Source organism: Thalassophryne amazonica, chromosome 18 (genome assembly GCF_902500255.1).
Source record: "Thalassophryne amazonica chromosome 18, fThaAma1.1, whole genome shotgun sequence".
NCBI classification, from domain to species: domain Eukaryota; kingdom Metazoa; phylum Chordata; class Actinopteri; order Batrachoidiformes; family Batrachoididae; genus Thalassophryne; species Thalassophryne amazonica.
In genome coordinates, this window is record NC_047120.1 from 68,192,353 (window position 1) to 68,218,323 (window position 25,971).

Consider the following 25,971-nt stretch of genomic DNA (forward strand, 5'->3'; position numbering starts at 1 on the left):
GACTTAGACTGCTGGGGGGTTCCCATGATGCACTGAGTGTTTCTTTCTCTTTTTGCTCTGTATGCACCACTCTGCATTTAATCATTAGTGATTGATCTCTGCTCTCTTCCACAGCATGTCTTTTTCCTGGTTCTCTCCCTCAGCCCCAACCAGTCCCAGCAGAAGACTGCCCCTCCCTGAGCCTGGTTCTGCTGGAGGTTTCTTCCTGTTAAAAGGGAGTTTTTCCTTCCCACTGTCGCCAAGTGCTTGCTCACAGGGGGTTGTTTTGACCGTTGGGGTTTTTCCGTAATTATTGTATGGCTTTGCCTTACAATATAAAGCGCCTTGGGGCAGCTGTTTGTTGTGATTTGGCGCTATATAAAAAAATTGATTTGATTTGATTTAGATGTGGGCTTTGTATCAGCTGTTCTGGGTCTCTATAGAAAACCTACAGGTGGCGTCCTGCAGGCTATGCATGGATCTATTTTTTTCCATTTCCGAAGCATCCCTCAATAACTTCACATTGGTTAATAGCATCTCACAGCAGGACCTCACAGCCTTCTCTTTCCTCCAGTGTTGTCACTTTAGTTTTAAATGCTTGGTTTTATGAGCTTTTCCACATTATAGAGGCACAAATTCGATCAGCAAAATGCCAAGAATATGGTTTGCATTTATTAACAAGCAGCCAAACACAATGAAACATCATCTGTGTGGCCAGAGGGCTTTCCTGTAATTCACATCCTTTGATGAATAAAAGAGTAAAACCAAAGAACAAACAGTGTAAACAGGAAATGGGATTTCTTTTGCAGTACCTATTGGCGTTACCGGCCTTTCTATTTCATTGAGAGTGTTGTTGGACAGAAGCGGTGTCTGAGCAGGCAGCTTGGTTGAGCCAAGTCTCTGGCTTTTCCCCTTCAAGTGGGAGTGACAGGAACAGACCTCTGTACTGCCACTCAGACCACATTGCCAAAATAAAGCTGAATTCTCAGAAACCCTGTGTGCTTATAGGGTTCCAACGCTCGGTGGCGTTGGCAGAGTTCTTATCCTTTGTCATATAACGGTCCACTTTTAGATTTGGTGTTATTCTAACTTACATAATTTCAGGAAGTCAGATTTAGGAGGAACTCACATAGAAAGACTCACATTATCTTTCACTGTGGTTGTTTTCTCATTGGGTTAGAGTTCTCAAATAAAACTGGACCTTCAGCAGTCTCATAGAACTTGGTAAAAATGTTGAGCGAGACCTCAAATCGTACTAGAATTTGGGCAAACATTTGTTTGTGTGTTTGTTCCACAACTCCTCTAAGGTGCTTTGGCCACTTTCCACCAAACTTGATATGTGGATGACAGTCAATCCCAGAATTCCCCCTTAAAGGTCAAGGTCATTTGGGTCAAAGCTCAAAATTATGATTGTAGGAATGGGAATTGAGAACCAGAATTTGAATTGGGTCCTTCACTCGTTATCACTTCCTGTTGTCAATAATATGATAGTTTTGGCAGTTCTGTGTTAAAGCTCATCTCATGATGTCAGACTCTGCATCTCGTAACCAGAACAGATGCATTAATACTGAAAACCTCCTCTTCACTTTTACAAGCAGAATATTGATCAGGAATTGATGAAGGAATCAAAAAAAAAATTTGAGCCGACAGAATCAAAAATTTTATCAATGTCCATAAAATCTGATCAATTCCCATCCTTGTTCTGCTGTGCACCAAACCTGGCACACATATGTGAGTAGGTTCCAGAATTAACCAGGTGACATCAAACTTATCAAAGGTCGATCATTGGCGTAAAGGTCATTGGGTTCAATGGTTAAAATGGATAAAACACTGATCAGAAAGCAGCAGATGATGCCCTCAGTGGCAGCCGCTGCTATTGCCAGCGAGTATAGCACATCATTGGTTGCCACTAACACACCTGTTCTGCATGAGACAGGCTGTAAGGTCAAAGGTTAGCTCCACACATTCAAATCTGGATATGGCACATATGGTAACTTTAGCAGAAAAATGCACATATCTGGAAGGAATTTTACTCCAGCATGACGTCTGGACGTTCTCTGCACATTGTGTGTGTATGTACGACCCTCTGTAGAGCCATTCATCTGAACGGAAGCATATTTTTGCACACGTACTGGCTATAACTTTTAATACCCGTCTTGTACTTTTGACGTTTATACATTGCACATGTATGTATGCAGTATTTCTTTTTTTCTTTCCTTGTCAAATTCTTAAAAGAGTCACAAATTTTTTATCCATAGTTCTTCCAAAGACCTCCAGTTTGTCAGGCACTACTCACGATTTTTTGTTGTCGCTGTTATAACCTTTTGTCCAGTGGTCAAATTGCCCCCTTGAGCAATATCATTTTTGCTGTAGTCCTGATATAATCATGCAACCCTTCTTGATGTGTATTTTTTTTTTTTTATCTCTGCTCATCTGTGGTCCTTTCATGAAAAAACACTCGAACTTGAATCTAAAGAACAATATGCCTCATTGTTCTTGAATAACATGAATAGCATGGCATTATGAGGGAATTGTGTGGGTGTGGGCGCACAAGACATTTATGTCAATTATGATGTGGACTAAAGCAGAATTGTCTGTTATCTCTGGAATTCTGTGCTGTTTTTCCCCCCGTCTTTGTGTGACTGATGGCTTTGATGGCACAGCTGAGGCAGAATAGCTAAACATTAAAGGCTTTTCTCACCACCTGACATTCTACACCAGCAGCCACCATTCATTCCCCTGGGACACCTTTAGATCCCCTGAAGCTGGGAGGAGACACCTGGGTTTTTTTTTCAAGGGGAGTCCAACAAATAGCAGCGGCTGTACTAAAGTGGACGATACGTTGGCTAGCATGGATGGCTACAGGCGACCGTGGAAAAAGAATGCTTGGATTTCAGTGGCCTATATCTACACCCTAAAATGCAAAATAGATGAGGGGTTGGTTGACTGCGAGAAGTGAGGGGGGGGGGGGGGGGGGAGCTGGCATAGAGCCTTGAGAACGAAAGCAGTTTACAGTGAGAGGAAGGCGATAAAAGGTGAGCAGAGCTGCACCTTTGTTGAGTGAATTACTGCCGTTCCTCCTGCAGAATTCCACCCGGAACAACTGGAACAAAGGAAGAGAGACAGGACTGAGAACGTGTCCCTTGCAGGAGCTCCTGAAATTGAAGCTGAGGTGGTTCAGCTTGATTGTTTGCCAGCAGAAAGGCAAGAAGGTGTGTCGACTGGAGGAAGCATTGCCAAGATGATTTCTGCGAGGTGCGGTAAGCATGGCCACTCCCTCACTGATGATTTTGAGGAAGCCAATGGGAACCGAGCTGATCCTGGACCTGAACAAGAACCTGAGGACCTGGACTGGGATAGTTATAGCACCACGCTGGAGGAGAGATTAGCATCTGTGGGTAATCTTTGTTAGTTTGTACATGTGTGTGTTGATTGGGAGGATTCAGGTGTGTTCACAGAAGAGGCTGAAGTATCAAAGAATTGGTGTTTTAGCCCATGTGACTGTCACACAGTTCTCTGAAATGTGAACAATAGGTGTTAGCAGAACTACAGCTTTGGCCGTTGGTCACCTTCATTCAGTCCACAAACTATCCACTAATGTAACTTTTAACCACTTCCTTCTTCTGACTGTTACTTTTTAAAATATTCACAATCAGATGGTGTTTATGTTTTTGTTGTGTCTTCACATATGTTGCACAAGCCTTGGTGACCACCAGACCTAATAAGCTCATTTCAAACGACATGTAACTTCAACCATACCTGCTCCTAATTTCCATCATGGATGTGATTTTAAAAAAAAAAGTTTATTCCCTGCAACAAGCCCAGACATGACCAGCAGGTGGCAGACAAGTACAGGGTGTATTATACAAGCATAAGAAACTTGCTTTTAGTGTTGATATGGTGCATCAAAGTCAACCAAAGTTTAATCCGTTCATCCTCATTGTGTGTCCTTGTAATTTGGATACTTACAAGATGGCAGCATTTACTGACCAGAAGGGATGGAGCAGTTTTCATTCACTTCATATTCATGGTGCCAAAGCCAGGTGTGAGTGTGAGATCAGCTACATTGGCTGTTTTGGCTATTTTTTTCTCTTTGAAGATCAGCTGCACTAATGAAACATATAATCTCTTGAACTGTGATACAAGCACCACATTTGGCAAACAAGAGCAGATTTCTGACATCTGCCAATCTGGATCCAGATCACTTCCAAAATTCAGTGGAGTCTTCCATGCCCTAATATCTATCTGTGGTGCAGATATGGTGAGAATCCATGAAGTAGTTTTGATGTAATCCTGCTAACAAACAGGCAGATAAATAAATAAATGAACGCCGATGATTTTATTAGGTCCTTAGCGGATGTAAAAAAAAATGCTCCTTAGATATTGCACTTTTGGAAGTACCCTCAGACTGTTTTGCTGCCATGCTTGGTATGTAAATTATTCTTGTGATAAAATATACACACGTGTCCAAAATTAACAGTAATAAATGTACAATCTAAACTTGGAGCTTCACAAGCCATTCTTCAGCTCCACCAGCGGTGCTTCTGCATGTAGACCTGGTCCCACTAACGCTACTTGTTTGTGACCTTGGAAAAGACACTTCATCTGCATCATCACGTTCCAGCTGACTGTCAGTGGGAACCAGCCCAGACTGGGAAGTAACCTCAGAGGGACCGGCATCCCATTTATGGGGAGGTGTAGACTGTCTTGTCCTTCATGTCCTGGTCCACGGGGATAAACACCTCAGTGTCTGTGTAGGCCTTCTCTATGCCCAAAAATCTACTTTTAGACACCAAAATCGTCCACCATGTTGCACGTTAGGATTCCGTGCCATAATGGTGGTCATGTTTAATTTGACTTTTCCAGTGAGTGGCCTGAGAGGAATACCTCAGTAGTTTTTTTAAAAATCAAATTTGGTGTTTGTTCTGCTGTTTGAATGATTATTTTGGTAATCTGCTGACCTCGACAAACACTTGCACAACTCATAGTGGATTCATGTGTATTCACTAACATGCACGCGTGTGGATTCGTGCATTGATGATCTTTTATTCCCATGTCTCAGCACAGGCAACACAACTGTCAGAACTGTTTCAAAAATGAGTACAGAGCACAAACCAAGGTCTTTTATGGAAATAAATGCAGATGGAAATGTGGTCACCTGATCATTTCACACATGCCCAGATATTTGGGCATTGCGTTTGCTTGCTCCTTGCACATGAGGGCTGTCATAAGAAAATAACAGTAACCAGAACAGCGTCTCAAAATCAGCTGTGTTCAGTCCTGTTATGGATGCCTGTTTTGACAAAGTAATCTCGGGTTTGGTAGAACTCGCTTATCGAGTTGGCGCCCGATACGTCACTGCGCTGCCTTTACAGTTGTACTTTATTAAGGGACAAATCGTGTCGCTAAGAGAAGGTTTCTGCTGACTGGAGAGAAGAGAAGTTCCAGCTTGTGGCTTAGTCTGTGGTAAGACCTTTGAACAAATTCACTCTTTATTTTTGCTTCAGCTAATCCCCATTATTCAGATAATCCCTTCCAATTAACTTTTTCATCCGGTAGCCTTCAGAGAATACTCTTCTTTTTTTTTCCCCCTTACCCCATTTTGAGCTGACTGTTTTTTGTTTTTTTTTGTCTTTGTTAACTGAATAGTCTGTTGTTACAGTTTGGTTAAAGCTTATTTAGATAATTGCAAGAACATCGGTATTTCTGGTGCAACAATTGTCATTGTTATTGTCCGTTTACTGTAATGACAAATATAACAGTGGTCATGTCTGTTGTGGTTTCAAGCAGGCATATTGTGCAAGATTTATCTGCCTGCAACAGTTAAATATAGTTCATTAGTCACAGATATCCATAACTGGATCCTTTTTGCTCTGTGAGGCAGGACCAATGAGCTGGTTTGCAGAAATCTTTCAGGGAAAATAGAGGGAGAGGGGCGTGGCAGGCAGCAGCGTCTTTCTATTTGAAGCAACAGATAAGTTCTTTAGAGGCCTGAAACTGGGATTTTTTAATGTATCACATCATACTGTTTACAGACATACATTAAGGACTTGATAATCCACGCAGCCCAATACAGCGGCAGTTTTCATGCACACCGCCCACTTCCTTTAAATTGTGCTTTTGTTTGCATCTGTGGGTGTGTTGCTCCCAAACTGATGTTTTCAGGTGGAGGGATGGTGCATGTGGAAGCAGATAGTGATTTCAGCACAAACCAGCTGAAACCTGGTCAAAAGTCAAGCACAGTGTATTTGTGGTGTTAAAATGGTGTAATACCTGGACACGCCTGACATCAGACCCTGCTTATATACACAACAAATTCAAACTTGATAACCTCAATTCAAAGAAATAAAAGTAAGCACTTGTAGAATTACTGAAAGCTCACTTCACTGCTTCACCTCAGGGAGCTTTGGTGGCTGCTGCCCGCTGACCCGCTCTCACAGGTCATGGGGTGCTGTGCACCTGGCAAACAGACTCTTAAAGCAGATTGTGTTTGACACTTTTATTTATTTCATATTAAACATGCTCATAAGTACTTTAGAGGGGAAATACAACTCCTGTGCACTGAGCATCCTATTATGTGCTCAGATTACGCTTCATGTAAAGAATAAAAAAGTAGTCAGACACACTAGGATAAGTCCCTTAATGTCAGTTCTTATAAGCTATTTAGAACATGAATGACATTTTCCAGCCTTAAGATTAATTGGATGTTGTATAAAACACAGTTTATTCTGTTTCCTCGTGTAGAGTACTCGTACTGAAGTGTGTCAGGCTCTGACTTTGTCACTCCTGATAGCGTGAAATAGATCTTCCACAGAGGGGTTTGGGGAGTGATGACAGTGTCACTCTCTGAAGAACACTGGCGGAGCTTCCGTGCGGATACAACACAGACAGATTAAATGTGAGAAAGCAGCTATCAGAGTGCAGAGATGCTGCTATATGCAGTACGAGTGAGCATGTGCACAATGGATTTTTCTAAAATCTTGGAGTATTTTCTGAACACTCCATTAGTCAAGTTGTTTGGCAGCATGATAATCCATCTAAAACTGGAAATGTTCACTACATATGTTATGTCACCCTTTCTCCATGTAAATCCTTGCCTGTGTCGGTGTCCAGGAGCAGGAGAGCACCCTGGCGTCGGAGCAGCGCTGTGCCCAGCTGGAGCAGGCCCGGCGCGAGCTGGAGCGGCAGCTCTCGGGCCTGTCGGAGCGCCTGGAGGAGGAGGAGGCCTGCTCGGCTCATATGGTGCTCCAGAGGGACAGGCTGGAGGCGGAATGCAGCAGCCTCAGACGCGACGTGGACGAACTGGAGAACGCGTTGTCTGCAGCTGAACAGGACAAACAGGTAGAAAATAACCCACATCTGAAGTCAGACTTCCACAGTGGGGCACAAACCTCACAAAGACTGATCGTGGCTCTGCACCCAAAACCAAGGGCAGCATGCTCCACTTTCATTATTGAGATTCATGCTTCATTTCAAATTCAGAAATGGACAAAAATCTAAAAAAAACCTCACTATTCACTATTTCAAAATTATTCTTATCCCCTTCAAAATTTGATGGGTTCTTCTATAAAATTTATTACAATAAAAAAAATCTTCAAAATTGTATAATCATACATTTTTCTGTTCTCAGTGTTGTAGTACAACCACAGGGAGCTCAGTGATGTATGAGATGACAAGCAATAAATAAAAAGTTATTGAGATTTTATTCAAATTTATTGGAATAAAAAATCCCTAAAATTACATAATAGTACATTTGTTTTCCAATGTAATGCTGTAGTACAACCAGAGGGAGCTCACTGATGTGTGATGTGAGTTTGGTGGCACTACAAACCATAAATGTGACGTTATTGAGTTTTTATAAAAGCATTTCATTTTGCGTGTTAATTTGTTGACAGTCCCTAAGCTCTGGTCTCGCAGCCAACTGCACGTCAAGATTGATGTACGGAGGACGTCTCATTTGGGGGTGACGGGGGGGTTTGGTCTGTTGTAGTTTGTTTTCTGTATTACGCCGCGTTCACACCGCACGCGATGCGACGCCACAAATTTGCTTCCTTTGCCTGGCGATGGACATGCCACCATCGGCCAGTGCGTCGCTCTGCTTGGGCGAAAACTTTCACTGGGAAAATTCGCCTGCATCATCAAATAGGAGGAGCTTCCATTCCGCTCGCCGTCGAGTCAACATGGCGGACCTTGATCACACGGAGCAAGTTGTTGCGCTGTATTTGTTGTGGAAAGCCAACAAACGTCGCCAGTGGCACTGTCGCTGGGTTCACAATATCCTCATGAGGCATTCCCAATTCTGGGAGTTTCATCATTTGGTGCAGGAGCTGAGTCTGGATGACGGCTGCTTTCGGCGGTACTTCTGCCTCTCCAGGACCCAGTTTGAGTCCCGTTCACACGCGCACATGTAAACAAAGAAAAAAACTGGCTGCCCCTGGACTTCCTCACTCTCTCTCCCCTCAAACGCTCATCATTGTGTTATAAACCAGTCACCATTTGTTTTATCATACATCTGTGTTAATAAAATGATCTTCACAGACGATTCGTTCACACGCACGTGAAAAAAAAAAAAAAAAAAAGCTAGCTGCTGCGGTGCTGCTCGCTCTCCCCTCAAACTCTGTCATCATTGTGTTATAAACCAGTCACCATTTGTTTTATCATACATCTGTGTTAATAAAATGATCTTCACAGACGATTCGTTCACACGCACGTGAAAAAAAAAAACAAAAAAGCTAGCTGTTGCGGTGCTGCTCACTCTCCCCTCAAACTCTGTCATCATTGTGATATAAACCAGTCACCATTTGTTTTATCATACATCTGTGTAGTTAATAAAATTATCTTGACGGACGATTCATTCGCACGCGCGCGTGAAAAAAAAAACTAGCTGCTGCTGCGGTACTGCTTACTCTCCCCTCAAACTCTGTCATAAGTCCTGCTCACAGGCTGGTTGCCAGACACAGGACATGTCCGTATCAAGTATAAACTCCAGACATCTTCACATCACTACATATCCAGTCCCTCATTGGTCATCGTGGCACGACAAGACGAAAAAGTTCATATTTTTCAACTTGGGGAGGAGGGCGCCATGTGGCTTGAACTTTTGTGGCGGCACAACATGTCCTTCCATAGGGATTACATGGCAACCTGTCGCCACCGTCGCTCGCGTCCCGTGCGGTGTGAACGCGGCTTTACAGCGTATTACCCAGCATCTCATGTCTCCACTAGATTTAAGAGAACTGTGTTCACAGGTTTTTGAGTAATTTTTCTAGCAACATAGAAAAAAGGGGCTGAATCTCAAGTGTCTTACATGTTAACCAGTGACAAAACATTGTCTAGATCACATGGCTGTGTGTTTAACATGTTTACAGACCATACAAAGACAAAAATGGCATGTCCAGGAAAAGAGACCCGCGCTGGGAGCATCAAAGGGAGACGAGCTTTTCTAGTGAAGTCTCGTCTGTGTAGATGCTAATGAGTAGAGGCTGCGCTGCAATCTCCTTTATCTGCATCCCTGAGACGTATTAAAGGATTAAGATGGTATCTTTGTTCAGGAATGCCACAGGAATGTGTTTTACCCACACCTCTGCACGTGAAGATCAGAAAATGTGCTCAGTGAGGCAGGATTGTGTCCCGTGAGCCGAGGGAAATTTTCACCCATTAATTTGATCTCTGTTACTCTTTTAAGAGCTGCCATTTGCAGACGCGCCCTGAAGACTTCTTGGCCAGTTAGGTTCCGGTTGGGTAGACGCACTGGAAGAATTGATTGCGAGCAGATTCCAACTAAGTGGATGAAACAAGACAAAGCCTGTTGGATAGCGGAGCTGATCGTAGGCTTAGAAGAAAGGAAAAAAAAAATGACACGGCCCCTGTCCCTTTGTGTATGCTGACATGACAGGTGGGCATGGCCTCGATGGGGGTAACGTTCATTGTATCGTAATCCTGCAGGGTCACATCTGCAGGCTCATCACACTTTTAACTCCCACCTGGGACCATGATTCCATTTGCTGTTGCGCAGTTGTGAATCTCTTGTTGTCTTGCGGCCCGTGATTTATGCGAGAGGTCGGTTTCAGCAGAGTTACGGTTTAGTTCACAATCTAAACACATCACGTGAAGTATGGACAACAAGAATCCATCGTGCCATAGCAGAAGTTCATCACAGATGCTACACTTCCTCTAGATAACCTCAACTTAGAAGAACATGTCATCATCATAATCGCTGGTGAACTCACTGAATCGACGCATCCACATCCTCGCTAGCCATTGTTTACATGGCTTTGAAATGGCGGAACTCTACTGGCGCTGCGGTACATTCTGGGAAGTGCTGGGAGCCGCCAGGGGGATTATGGGAAACGTTAAAGCAGCAAATATGCAAAATGTGAAGCTTTGAAGTCCACAAGAGAGTCAAAATGAGGACATTTGTCATGTCACTCTGTATTTGCATAAAATAGACTTCAGGTCTGTTTTGGCCCCACCTAGCTGGTGGCAGAGCGACTGTCCTCCCCCCACACACACAGAGTTTTATGCTTAAATATTATATCTTAATGTTTCTTCTAAATCTGTCTGGCTGAAGTGGTAGTTCTTCACAGCGTGAGTACTTGTACTTGGACATGTCGCGCGCTTCTATAAGTCACACTGTTCCCTGATGTCCACAGGGATAATGTTGAGGAAAAGTGATGTTTAAAACCATGACAGTAAGTAATAAAGTGGCTTTATATTTATTTATTTCTCTCTGTAGTTGTCAGACAGTGAGCTGAGGAGGCTTTCAGAGGAGGTTTTACAGAAGGACCAAACCCTGCAGAAGCTCCAGAAAGAGAAGGACCATCTGGTGGAGCTCAGCCAGGTGAGATCTGTCAAAATCACTGGAGTTGAAAGCAAAAGATTGTGAAATCACAGTGCTTTAATTTGAAGCTAAATCCATACAGGTCAGGTGAAGTGTGCAGGAATTACAGTGTTATGTGTGAGAAAGATATAGTTGAAAAGAAAATGTAGAAAATCGAGGTCGGAAAACTTAGAGGAGGTCCTAACCTACATTTTGTTTCTAACGAGGGCGTTTTCTGTGCTGTGAGGCTCCGCTCAGAGCTTTTTGTAGTCTCACCTCACGAATCTGCTTCGTGTACTGTCACTCTGTTTTTGCAGAATGCCGACTCGAGGCAAATTTCCCACAACGTATGATACTTTGTCCAATTCTTGATGGTTCATATAATTTAAATCCAACACATTAATGTGTAACATTAATGTGCTTGAACATAATTAGTTGCATTCACTTGGGTTCTACTTTTTTAAAAGTGAGGCAGTTGGTTTCCTGACTTTTTTCAAGTAAACCAAATATCATATTTACTTTGAAGGCATACATGAACATTTTAGATTAATTCATCTACTCACTTGTCAAAGAAAGAAGGAAATAGAGGGGAACCTGTTGTCTTCAAACCTTCATATTGTTACAGTGTAGTGATTAAAATACATCAGCCTGTTATCAGCAGTAACGATGATGTCTCTTGGTCCTCAACCTTTTTAGATCAGGAGGTGCCTTGGTCATGGATAGAAGTGTTTCAAATCAAATCAAATCAATTTTATTTATATAGCGCCAAATCACAACAAACAGTTGCCCCAAGGCGCTTTATATTGTAAGGCAAAGCCATACAATAACAGTGTTTGTCAATGAAAATATCTTTGCAGGAGATGTGAAGCTCCCAGTCTTGAGGGTCCTGGTGCTTACTGTGTGGTTGTCAGACTTGTACAGTAATAATCAGTCTTTGGTACTCAGTCTTTTCAAAATATCCATGCATATGATCCTTGTACATGTGTGGAGGAACCAACAACCAATATATTCTCTGCGTTATTGGTTGTTGGTTTTATTTGCGTTTGTTAAATTCCACGCATTTTAAATGTAGCAGATAAGGATTACTGTATCTGGAATTTTGTTTTCAAGGCCTCTACTGCCATCTACTGGTCAGTAGTGTTCACTAAGCGTGTGGGAACCAGTAGATAGCAGTGTTCTATTTATTTTGACCCCGGTTATGTCAGATGATTGCCAAATCAACTTTTTGGCTTTGCAGATGGCTTTTTTTGTGTGCAATGAATGTATACATTATACAAGTTTCACTTTTTTAATGGAATTACAACCTTATTTCTTTTTCAAATTCTCCCATTTTTTACATCCAGCCTTATTTCCTTTAGAAATTTCCTTGACAAATAATATCAGTCTATTAGGACGTCAGGTTATGTGTTACACATATACATGTGTCTGTAGATATTTTCCAACATATTCCCATTGATGAAACTTTTCATTTTCTGCCTGAAAGCTTATTAGATGAGTGTGTTCAGGGCTCCGTTTGTTTACAAAATATACACCTGTTACAGACCTTGAAATCCAACAGCAGGGATTGATATTATCCAAAGATTTATGAACATACAAATTAACGTGCTTACACTTAATCATGATTTTCTCCGTTGTGAGATATAAAAGTGTCTTATCGTAGCGTTCGTGTGTATGTGCATTATAACGCAGCGCACGACCAACGTTACGATATTCTTCAGAAAGACAACATACGCAACATGCATCCAGCAGCATGCACGGTCCTGTCATAGGCAACTGCCTGTAAAGTTTTTTGGTAAGTTATAACTTTCTAAACAGCGTAATTTGTAATGAAAGCCGCTTCATTTGTGCGGCTCTTTCGGTGCCATGTTTGTTTTTTCAGAGACAGCAGTAAGCTCCTCCTACCCCTCCAAACGGAGGGATTTGTAGCCCTTTGCCTTCCCCTCCGCCTCGCTCCAAAAAGAGGCACTTTTACCCAGAATCACCATAAGTCAGCATGACTTTATTTTTCAAGACCTGCGCCTGACCGGAGTGTCGTAATTGATAGAGAGTTGGTTTTATGGCTGCTCTTGGAGTGCCTCTGTGCTGGGAGCTCTGTAGTAAATAAGAGCTTCCAGCAGGGGCAGAATGTTGAAAGAAAAGTGTGGTCTCATTGTTGTGGTCTGTTTTTATTTTTATTATTATAAGCTATTAAATTTGTTCTACTAATAGTTGTAGATGTGTGATTTTTGGGTGGTTTATTGTTTTATCTTTATCGAAGATAACTTTTCAGTTATCTGATTATCTGTTATCGAAGTTATTTTTTTGGTTATCTGTGCCCACCACTGGTGACTACAGAACATAAAATATTTTGGCTTCATGGTGTCTGCCCCAATGTGGCAGACAGATGAACGTGATGGTGAATCAGGGAATAAGAGGCGGGTGATTCTTTAACTACGGGCACTATTGGCCTTGTAAATGTAATTTCCACCACACCATTGCCTTACAATATAAAGCGCCTTGGGGCAACTGTTTGTTGTGATTTGGCGCTATATACATGTGCTCTGATGTCACTGTTTATCTCCATAGAAACTACCCAAACAATCTTTCATACAAACTGTTTAGGGACATTACAGTGTTGTGGTGGAAATTACGGCAATAGTGTGGGACAACTACATTTTGTTTAAAAAAAAATCACAACAGTTGTATGACATTGACTACCCCAATTATGTTTTGATTATTTTACTGATATTTTATTCAGAGATATTTTAAAACATTAGAAAAAACGTTTCTTTACCATTCATTTTTATCATTGAAGATCAAAAGTCTGGGTGTGGGACAAGCACAAAACAGCAATATTTGCATATAATGATGCTGAAAAAAGGTGGAAAAGTCATCATAGACTACTAGAACAAATTTCTTAACACACTTTCATTGTAAAGATAACTATAAAAGTGTGAAATTTCCCCTTTTTTCTGTTTTTCATACAATATGATCAAAGGACATAATAAGTGCCCGTAGTCTAAGAATCACCCAGGCACATGTGCAGCCAAAGACTCAGACAGCTTGTTTCACCCCAACAGCAGGCCATTGAGGATTTGCAGCGTGAAGATGAGAAAGTCAACCTGCTGACCAAAGAGAAAGTGAAGTTACAGATGCATGCTGAAGATGTAAGTACGCAGACTTGATGTTCAGTTTTATTTTAAATGTAGTGTGTGCTGCAGCCACAAAGACACAATATTAGAGTGCATACGTCTGTCGACTCCCTGCGCTTTTAGCAAAAGTGGTTGGCCACCGTAGAGGTCACACAACATCAGAAATTTTGTTTAAATCAATAATTATGTCACAAAAGTCACGTCAAAGTTGACTAACCACTGAGGACATCATTAATGAAAGGCATTAGGGGGCTGATGCACACACCCTGTGTGCTCTGCACACTGAGATATAAATTTATATTGTGAATTATAAATACAGTGGCTTACAGAAGTATTCAGCCTCTTGGAATTTCACACATTTTAATTTGTTTTTGGCATTTCAAATACAAAAAGTAAATCAGGGTTCTCAATATAAAAAAGTTGAAAATTATCTTCCTTAGACTCAAACTGAAAGTAAATCTCTACAACTTGATATAAATTAATTAAAAATGTAAACGCCAAGATGATGGGTTACATAAGTAATCAGCCCCTTTGGTATAATCCCTGTAAATAGGTTTAATTGCCAGTTTTCTTCAGGCACGTCAGGGGATGGATACATGAACATTTCCAAGTCACTGAATATGTCTTGGACTTTATTTACATCTGTTATGTAGAAATACAAACAGTATGACACACTGTGGTAAATCTGCGTGGAGTAGAGAGTTCTCAAAAACTGAGTGACTGTGCAAGAAGGAGAAGAGTGAGGAAAGCCACCAAGACACCCAGACAACCCAGAAGAAGTTACAGGCTTCTGTGGCTGTGATTGGAGAAATTGTGCACAGTGTATGTTTTGCATTTTCTATCCCCAGTTATACAGCTTCATGATGAAGTGGTACAGAGGAGGGTTTTTTCCACCAGAACATTAAATCTAGGCTTGCCTCTCAGATGTACCTTCTGGCAAATTGTAACTGAACTTTCAGGTCATCTTCTTAATAGCATCCTTTACTTAATGAATATGAGCTTCTGATCAGATCTGTAGCCACACTGCTAAGCAGAGATATTATGATAAATGTTGGCTGTGTTTTGCTAGACCTTGACTTGGAACTTTGACCAGTCTGTTCCAAACATTAAACATTTGGAAACACTAACCCAAGTAGTATTCTCGCCAAGTTTGGTGAAATCCCATCCAGCTGTTTTTTAGTTATTTTGTTCAAAAATGAAAATAGGAGTGGTTATGGAATCCTGCTCATTTGGCAGTGCACAAGATAAAGGAAGGCTTTACAGTAATCCTCAAGAATTTATTTCTCAAGTGCATATCTTTTGCACAAACAAGGAAAAACAACACCACCAAGCAACAGTAGCACACTGTATTTTGTGTATTTGTTTTTTTTTTTCTCCAGCTTGAGTGTCAGCTTGAGCAGGAACGCCATCAGCGGAGTGAGCTGGAGAAGAGCAGAAGGAAGCTGGAGGGTGACGGCAGATCCACACAGGAGGGTCTGGGGTCGATGGACAAGATGAGGAGCGGTCTGGAAGACCTGATTAAAAGGTCAGTCATCTGCATTGTCACTCGTGAGAACAAATGATTTACATTCACGTCCATCTATTATTGTCAACCTTCATCATCGAGTCCAGCAGCAAACTGCAGACAGCACCGTGTGAGGGTTTGTCTGCAGGTGTGCTGCCTGGTGCACGGCAACACTGACAGGTTCTTTTTAAAATCAAACTTCAGCTGATTGCTGAAAATAAATGATGCAATTTTTAAGATGAAAGTGGTCACACGTTTTATTTAATTACAGTTTTTGGATATTTTGTACCTGACGGGATTGTCAGGCTTCATTATTTTGTAGGGATGTGAATCCACAACTCACGATTCAATTCGATTCCGATTCGTGAGGTGACGATTCGATTCAGAATTGATTTTTGATTCAAACAGCTCTGAGAAATAGTTATATTACTTAAAAAATGTTTATGTTTAAGAAAATGCAGCTTTACAAGGTTAATCAAGTGATTCTAGATGTACGTAAATTTACTTATCTGCTTTGCTTGTTCAGGTGGGCAGTTTAGCGAAGCGCTGGTCAGTAGTATTGCAGAGACCACTGCTCCACTTCTTTTAGCTCCGGGTGATGGCGTAGCATGTGGGCTTGCAGATTTGAAGTGTTACCGAAGTACTTGACTTTCGTTTTGCAGATTTTGCACACTGCGTAATTCATGTCAAGCTCTTTCTTATGCAGCAAATAATAAAATCCAAAATGCGCCCAAACATTTGCCTTCAGCAAAGACGGTGCTGGCTGAATTAGCTCTTCGTCCGCCATGCTAAGCTGCAGCTCACGAACGTTTGAAGCACGCCGGACCCTCCCCTCGCAGGGATGCTGCAGTACGGAAGCCGTTGCCTGACAAACAGTACACGCAGCGAGTAAGCAAGAAAATGTTTAATAAAATGCTTTTTAAAAACCAATTCTTGGACATTTTGGATCGATTCAGAATCGTAATAAATAAGAATTGTGATTCGGACGTGAATTGATTTTTTTCCGACACCCCTATTATTTTGTCTGGTCATAATTTGATGAATGGGTTTCTCCCCATCTTCAATGCCCAAATTGAACCATCTGGAACTGAGAGATAGCTCCTCCAACTAAACAAATGTGCACAGAGGTTATTCAAGCACTACTGCCTGGTTTCTGTGTGCACAGTGACTCAAAACATGGTCTGGTTTTGACGTTTCCTTGTAGAGATGGTCGAGCAGACCATCACAGATGACTTCTCCAGCCGAGGCTGGTACCTCTTTATAGCTGGGTGGACTGAGACTCTGCAGATGAGGTGTGTTGTCCAAGAACACAACTGGCATACGTCTGGAATCAAACCCAGGTCTATATATTGGTCGTCCAACTCCCATCCTTTGAGGGATTTGCTTTCCTTTTATTTTCTTATTGATTTTTTTTTATTGCACCAACAGTGAGTTAAGGTCTCCTGACACTTGCATGAGTTTGATGCACGTACTTGCTTGCCCTGTGTCATGCAGGAGAGTAAACCTATCGTTAACGGGTGTAGACTAAATGTAAGAGGGGCGCCGGCGCGTGCAGTTGCGCAAAGAGAATTTTGAAATGTTCAAAAAAATCTTTCACACATAAATATTGTGCAACGTTGCGCGATTTACTCTCCAACACGACGTGCAGCTCGTCAAGTCGAGTAAAGAAGTGGCCTGTGTAAGTGGTTGCATCAGCACACTGCGTCAGAGCGCAGCTCGTCTGATCGATTATAACGAGATGTGAAATCTGTCACAAACATACTTTTACAGCTGCACACAAGAAGGAAAGAACATGCAACTGTTTTACCAAGCCATGACAATGTAAACCTAACAAATAATTTACCTTTTTAGATGGCTCCAGATGCTTTCTCCACGTTGTTCAGCGGATGACATCCGCCTTACATACTCCATACATACTCAATACATACACAATACTCAATCTATGCTCTGTATATTCACCGTCATCTGCTGATATCCGCAACTGACAGGGATTTGTGGCTTGGCAGCGGATTGGGACAGTGTGTAAAATGGATATTTTGCATGCCCATCATGTCCACATCACAGACTAAAACAAGCTGTAGCGACTGCATACAGATTGCGCCGTGTACACCGCCAACCCATTCACATTTCTAACCGTTTTTCCCCACTCGACGACACACCCGCCGAGGATCAAACTCTGGTTATTGGCGACTCTGTTTTGAGAAATGTGAAGTTAGCGACACCAGCAACCATAGTCAATTGTCTTCCGGGGGCCAGAGCAGGCGACATTGAAGGAAATTTGAAACTGCTGGCTAAGGCTAAGCGTAAATTTGGTAAGATTGTAATTCACGTCGGCAGTAATGACACCCGGTTACGCCAATCGGAGGTCACTAAAATTAACATTGAATCGGTGTGTAACTTTGCAAAAACAATGTCGGACCCTGTAGTTTTCTCTGGGCCCCTCCCCAATCGGACCAGGAGTGACATGTTTAGCCGCATGTTCTCCTTGAATTGCTGGCTGTCTGAGTGGTGTCAGACAATGAGGTGGGCTTCATAGGTAATTGGCAAAGCTTCTGGGGAAAACCTGGTCTTGTTAGGAGAGACGGCATCCATCCCACTTTGGATGGAGCAGCTCTCATTTCTAGAAACTGGCCAATTTTCTTAAATCATCCAAACCGTGACTATCCAGGGTTGGGACCAGGAAGCAGAGTTGTAGTCTTACACACCTCTCTGCAGCTTCTCTCCCCCTGCCATCCCCTCATTACCCCATCCCCGTAGAGACGGTGCCTGCTCCCAGACCACCAATAACCAGCAAAAATCTATTTAAGCATAAAAATTCAAAAAGAAAAAATAATATAGCACCTTCAACTGCACCACAGACTGAAACAGTTAAATGTGGTCTATTAAACATTAGGTCTCTCTCTTCTAAGTCCCTGTTAGTAAATGATATAATAATTGATCAACATATTGATTTATTCTGCCTTACAGAAACCTGGTTACAGCAGGATGAATATGTTAGTTTAAATGAGTCAACACCACCGAGTCACACTAACTGCCAGAATGCTCGTAGCACGGGCCGAGGCGGAGGATTAGCAGCAATCTTCCATTCCAGCTTATTAATTAATCAAAAACCCAGACAGAGCTTTAATTCATTTGAAAGCTTGACTCTTAGTCTTGTCCATCCAAATTGGAAGTCCAAAAAACCAGTTTTATTTGTTGTTATCTATCGTCCACCTGATTGTTACTGTGAGTTTCTCTGTGAATTTTCAGACCTTTTGTCTGACTTAATGCTTAGCTCAGATAAGATAATTATAGTGGGCGATTTTAACATCCACACAGATGCTGAGAATGACAGCCTCAACACTGCATTTAATCTATTATTAGACTCAATTGGCTTTGCTCAAAATGTAAATGAGTCCACCCACCACTTTAATCATATCTTAGATCTTGTTCTGACTTATGGTATGGAAATTGAAGACTTAACAGTATTCCCTGAAAACTCCCTTCTGTCTGATCATTTCTTAATAACATTTACATTTACTCTGATGGACTACCCAGCAGTGGGGAATAAGTTTCATTACACTAGAAGTCTTTCAGAAAGCGCTGTAACTAGGTTTCAGGATATGATTCCTTCTTTATGTTCTCTAATGCCATATACCAACACAGTGCAGAGTAGCTACCTAAACTCTGTAAGTGAGATAGAGTATCTCGTCAATAGTTTTACATCCTCATTGAAGACAATTTTGGATGCTGTAGCTCCTCTGAAAAAGAGAGCTTTAAATCAGAAGTGCCTGACTCCGTGGTATAACTCACAAACTCGCAGCTTAAAGCAGATAACCCGTAAGTTGGAGTGGAAATGGCGTCTCACTAATTTAGAAGATCTTCACTTAGCCTGGAAAAAGAGTCTGTTGCTCTATAAAAAAGCCCTCCGTAAAGCTAGGACATCTTACTTCTCATCACTAATTGAAGAAAATAAGAACAACCCCAGGTTTCTTTTCAGCACTGTAGCCAGGCTGACAAAGAGTCAGAGCTCTATTGAGCTACATCTACATCATCGGCACACCCTCTGTGTTACATGTTACTTGGAAAATGTTTATTTTTCTGCAAAAATTGAAAATAAAGAATTTCAAAAAAAGAAATTGGGCTATTAGTAAAAAAAAAAAGTAGAAAAGGGGGTGTTCACAATAATAGTAGCATCTGCTGTTGATGCTACAAACTATACAACTATTATGTTCAAACTGCTTTTTTAGCAATCCTGTGAATCACTAAACCAGTATTTCATTGTATAACCACAGTTTTTCATGATTTCTTCACATCTGCGAGGCATTAATTTTGTTGATTTGGAACCAAGATTTTGCTTGTTTACTAGTGTGCTTGGGGTCATTGTCTTGTTGAAACACCCATTTCAAGGGCATGTCCTCTTCAGCATAAGGCAACATGACCTCTTCAAGTATTTTGACATATCCAAACTGATCCATGATACCTGGTATGCGATATATAGGCCCAACACCATAGTAGGAGAAACATGCCCATATCATGATGCTTGCACCACCATGCTTCACTGTCTTCACTGTGAACTGTGGCTTGAATTCAGAGTTTGAGGGTCATCTCTCAAACTGTCTGTGGCCCTTGGACTTCAAAAGAACAATTTTACTCTCATCAGTCCACAAAATATTCCTCCATTTCTCTTTAGGCCAGTTGATGTGTTCTTTGGCAAATTGTAACTTCTTTTGCACATGTCTTTTATTTAACAGAGGGACTTTGTGGGGGATTCTTGCAAATAAATTAGCTTCACAGAAGCATCTTCTAACTATCACAGCACTTACAGGTAACTCCAGACTGTCTTTGATCATCCTGGAGCTGATCAATGGGTGAGCTTTTGCCATTCTGGTTATTCTGGTTATTCAATATCCCATCCCCGTAGAGACGGTGCCTGCTCCCTGACCACCAATAACCAGTAAAAATATATTTCAGCATAAAAATTCAAAAAGAAAAAATAATATAGCACCTTCAACTGCACCACAGACTAAAACAGTTAAATGTGGTTTATTAAATATTAGGTCTCTCTCTTCTAAGTCTGTGTTAGTAAATGATATAATAATTGATCAACAAATTGATTTATTCTGCCTTACAGAAACCTGGTTACAACAGGATGAATATGTTAGTTTAAATGAGTCGACACCCCCGAGTCACACTAACTGTCAGAATGCTCGAAGCACGGGTTAAGGAGGAGGAGTAGCAGCAATCTTCCACTCCAGCTTAAAGACCCAGACAGAGCTTAACTATTAGAGAAAAAATTACTCATAACCATCCCAAAGACGTATCGTTATCTTTGGCTGCTTTCAGTGATGCCGGTATTTGGTTAGACTCTTTCTCTCCGATTGTTCTGTCTGAGTTATTTTCATTAGTTACTTCCTCCAAACCATCAACATGTCTATTAGACCCCATTCCTACCAGGCTGCTCAAGGAAGCCCTACCATTAATTAATGCTTCGATCTTAAATATGATCAATCTATCTTTATTAGTTGGCTATGTACCACAGGCTTTTAAGGTGGCAGTAATTAAACCATTACCTAAAAAGCCATCACTTGACCCAGCTATCTTAGCTAATTATAGGCCAATCTCCAACCTTCCTTTTCTCTCAAAAATTCTTGAAAGGGTAGTTGTAAAACAGCTAACTGATCATCTGCAGAGGAATGGTCTATTTGAAGAGTTTCAGTCAGGTTTCAGAATCCATCATAGTACAGAAACAGCATTAGTGAAGGTTACAAATGATCTTCTTATGGCCTCAGACAGTGGACTCATCTCTGTGCTCGTCCTGTTAGACCTCAGTGCTGATTTTGATACTGTTGACCATAAAATTTTATTACAGAGATTAGAGCATGCCATAGGTATTAAAGGCACTGCGCTGCAGTGGTTTGAATCATATTTATCTAATAGATTACAATTTGTTCATGTAAATGGGGAGTCTTCTTCACAGACTAAGGTTAATTATGGAGTTCCACAAGGTTCTGTGCTAGGACCGATTTTATTCACTTTATACGTGCTTCCCTTAGGCAGTATTATTAGAAAGCATTGCTTAAATTTTCATTGTTACGCAGATGATACCCAGCTTTATCTATCCATGAAGCCAGAGGACACACACCAATTAGCTAAACTGCAGGAATGTCTTACAGACATAAAGACATGGATGACCTCTAATTTCCTGCTTTTAAATTCAGATAAAACTGAAGTTATTGTACTTGGCCCCACAAATCTTAGAAACATGGTGTCTAACCAGATCCTTACTCTGGATGGCATTACCCTGACCTCTAGTAATACTGTGAGAAATCTTGGAGTCATTTTTGATCAGGATATGTCATTCAAAGCGCATATTAAACAAATATGTAGGACTGCTTTTTTGCATTTGCGCAATATGTCTAAAATTAGAAAGGTCTTGTCTGAGTGATGCTGAAAAACTAATTCATACATTTATTTCCTCTAGGCTGGACTATTGTAATTCATTATTATCAGGTTGTCCTAAAAGTTCCCTGAAAAGCCTTCAGTTAATTCAAAATGCTGCAGCTAGAGTACTGACGGGGACTAGAAGGAGAGAGCATATCTCACCCATATTGGCCTCTCTTCATTGGCTTCCTGTTAATTCTAGAATACAATTTAAAATTCTTCTTCTTACTTATGAGGTTTTGAATAATCAGGTCCCATCTTATCTTAGGGACCTCATAGTACCATATCACCCCAATAGAGCGCTTCGCTCTCAGACTGCAGGCTTACTTGTAGTTCCTTGTAAGAGTAGAATGGGAGGCAGAGTCTTCAGCTTTCAGGCTCCTCTCCTGTGGAACCAGCTTCCAATTCGGATTACGGAGACAGACACCCTCTCTACTTTTAAGATTAAGCTTAAAACTTTCCTTTTTGCTAAAGCTTATAGTTAGGGCTGGATCAGGTGACCCTGAACCATCCCTTAGTTATGCTGCTATAGACTTAGACTGCTGGGGGGTTCCCATGATGCACTGAGTGTTTCTTTCTCTTTTTGCTCTGTATGCACCACTCTGCATTTAATCATTAGTGATTGATCTCTGCTCCCCTCCACAGCATGTCTTTTTCCTGGTTCTCTCCCTCAGCCCCAACCAGTCCCAGCAGAAGACTGCCCCTCCCTGAGCCTGGTTCTGCTGGAGGTTTCTTCCTGTTAAAAGGGAGTTTTCCTTCCCACTGTTGCCAAGTGCTTGCTCATAGGGGGTCGTTTTGACCGTTGGGGTTTTTCTGTAATTATTGTATGGCTTTTGCCTTACAATATAAAGTGCCTTGGGGCAACTGTTTGTTGTGATTTGGCGCTATATAAATAAAATTGATTTGATTTGATTTGATTCTTCTATCCATTTTGATGGTTGTTTTCCATTTTCTTCCACGCGTCTCTGGTTTTTTGTCCATTTTAAAGCATTGGAGATCATTGTAGATGAACAGCCTATAATTTTTTCACCTGCGTATAAGTTTTCCCCTCTCCAATCAACTTTTTAATCAAACTATGCTGTTCTTCTGAACAAGGTCTTGAACGTCCCATTTTCCTCAGGCTTTCAAAGAGAAAAGCATGTTCAACAGATGCTGCCTTCATCCTTAAATAGGGGACACCTGATTCACACCTGTTTGTTCCTCAAAACTGACAAAATCACTGACTGAATGCCACACTACTATTATTGTGAACGCCACCTTTTCTACTTTTTGTTACTAATAGCCCAATTTCATAGCCTTAAGAGTGTGCATATCATGAATGCTTGGTCTTGTTGGATTTGTGAGAATCTACTGAATCTACTGGTACCTTGTTTCCCATGTAACAATAAGAAATATACTCAAAACCTGGATTAATCTTTTTAGTCACATAGCAGTACTATTATTCTGAACACTACTGTACGCAGCATCCAGCGCAGAGCGCGTGGCACCCGGCAGAACAAAGAACGGCGTCCTGCTGTGAACACAGTGCATCTGATTTGCATCCGCCGCAAATCAGATGCAAAGCAGACATAATAAAAACGCTTTATTTGTGGCCAATCTGTATGCAGTCGCTACAGCTTGTTTTAGTCTGTGATGTGGACATGATGGACACGCAAAATATCCATTTTACACACTGTCCCAATCCGCTGCCAAGCCACAAATCCCTGTCAGTTGCGGATATCAGCAGATGACGGTGAATATACAGAGCATAGATTGAGTATTATGTATGTATTGAGTATGTATGGAGTGTGTAAGGCGGATGTCATCCGCAGCCAAAATTTTGTGCAGCTCAAAAATCCTGGCAATGGAAAAACGTGCCTCTGCGGATAATTGCGGACGTGTGTGGGTGTCGATTCATACAATCATGTTTTACACATATTGCGGATGTTAAGCGAATATGAGCCAATTTTCTGCATAATCATACGCAAATCCTCCTAAACGCCAGTGGGACTGGGCCCTAACAAACACATTTTAAAATTAAAACACAGACATCAACCATCAACAATGATCTCACATACACACCTTCAAAACACATTCCAGTCAAGCAGCGATTTATGGTATAATCTTAACTCATAAACATTTTATCAGTCTATAAAAAAATAGGAGTTTAAATCAAACAAATACAGTCTGCAAAATGGATTTAGTGAAATTTACTCATCATTTTATAGGGATTTGTAATAAAAAAACAAACATGATTACAGGATTGATCCACGTTCCTCTAAAGACACTTGCAGCTAATTCAGAGCGCCCTGTTACCCAATAAATAAAAGTTTAAACACAATACTCCAATGATGCGGATTTTCTGAAGTAAAAAGGGACCTCCCCCACAATCCAACGGGATTTACACTTTGAAGAGTAAACCTCTCCCCTGATGCAGTGCCTAAAATTCCAGCGTGTTGCTGTCTGCCCTCAGTAATAGGAGCACAAATGGAATCATTCACTGCGCAACGCTGGAGGACTGTCAGCAGAGTCCACACACAAATCACTGCACAATAACATCTCCGTTATAAAGTCAAAACTTGTTCTCTTTGGCTCCAGTCGTGGTGTGACCTTCTTTAATAAGGTGAGTGACTCATCTCGTTGCTCAGGTGCTGTGTTGTTTCAAACAGCTCCTGGGAGAAAAAATGAAATCTGTCACTCACTTCAACATTTTGCTTGAGTGACGCAAACATCATTAATCTTATTTACTTGGATGAACTGGCTCAACACAGCAGGCTGGGTAAGGCTGATAATGCAATACAAGAATAAAAACTGTGAATGTATGCAGTGTACTACAAAACATGCAATGATAAACATGAAGTATACTCCAAAACATGCAATGACAAATATGAAGTATGATCCAAAAGATACAATGATAAATATGACGTATGCTCCAAAACATGCAATGACAAATATGAAGTATGATCCAAAAGATACAATGATAAATATGACGTATGCTCCAAAACATGCATGAAAAACATGCAGTATGATCCAAAACATGCAATGATAAATATGAAGTATACTCCAAAACATGCAATGATAAATATGAAGTATACTCCAAAATATGCAATGATAAATATGACGTATGCTCCAAAACATGCAATGACAAATATGAAGTACAATCCAAAACATGCAATGATAAATATGAAGTACGATCCAAAACCTGCAATGACAAATATGAAGTATCATCCAAAAGATACAATTATAAATATGACGTATGCTCCAAAACATGCATGAAAAACATGCAGTACGATCCAAAACATACAATGATAAATATGCAGTATGCTCCAAAACATGCAACAATAAACATGCAGTCCGCTCCAAAACATGCATGAAAAACATGCAGTACGCTCCAACTCTTGCAATGATAAATATGAAGTATCATCCAAAAGATACAATTATAAATATGAAGTACGCTCCAAAACATGCAATGATAAATATGAAGTACGCTCCAAAACATGCAATGATAAATATGCAGTACGCTCCAAAACATGCAATGATAAATATGAAGTATGCTCCAAAACATGCAATGATAAATATGCAGTACGCTCCAAAACATGCAATGATAAATATGACGTATGCTCCAAAACATGCAATGATAAATATGACGTATGCTCCAAAACATGCAATGATAAATATGACGTATGCTCCAAAACATGCAATGATAAATATGCAGTACGCTCCAAAACATGCAACAATAAACATGCAGTCCGCTCCAAAACATGCATGAAAAACATGCAGTACGCTCCAACTCTTGCAATGATAAATATGAAGTATCATCCAAAAGATACAATTATAAATATGAAGTACGCTCCAAAACATGCAATGATAAATATGAAGTACGCTCCAAAACATGCAATGATAAATATGCAGTACGCTCCAAAACATGCAATGATAAATATGAAGTATGCTCCAAAACATGCAATGATAAATATGCAGTACGCTCCAAAACATGCAATGATAAATATGACGTATGCTCCAAAACATGCAATGATAAATATGACGTATGCTCCAAAACATGCAATGATAAATATGCAGTACGCTCCAAAACATGCAATGATAAATATGCAGTACGCTCCAAAACATGCAATGATAAA

At 40.9% G+C, this 25,971-nt stretch overlaps 1 protein-coding gene across 4 annotated transcripts in view; it reads left to right on the forward strand.

Moving 5' to 3' along the window:
* The window catches only part of LOC117531092 (myosin-16), a 99,856-nt gene that overhangs the window by 25,407 nt on the left and 48,478 nt on the right, over positions 1–25,971 (forward strand). For 2 of the 4 annotated variants that reach the window (XM_034194132.1, XM_034194131.1), the window contains exons 2-5: positions 7,093–7,320; positions 10,715–10,819; positions 13,858–13,944; positions 15,309–15,454. In XM_034194132.1, the coding sequence (XP_034050023.1) occupies positions 7,093–7,320; positions 10,715–10,819; positions 13,858–13,944; positions 15,309–15,454 (566 nt within the window). Of the gene's footprint in view, positions 1–3,065; positions 3,374–5,428; positions 5,446–7,092; positions 7,321–10,714; positions 10,820–13,857; positions 13,945–15,308; positions 15,455–25,971 lie in introns of those variants that run through there. The other 2 variants (XM_034194134.1, XM_034194133.1) reach the window with 2 other exon arrangements.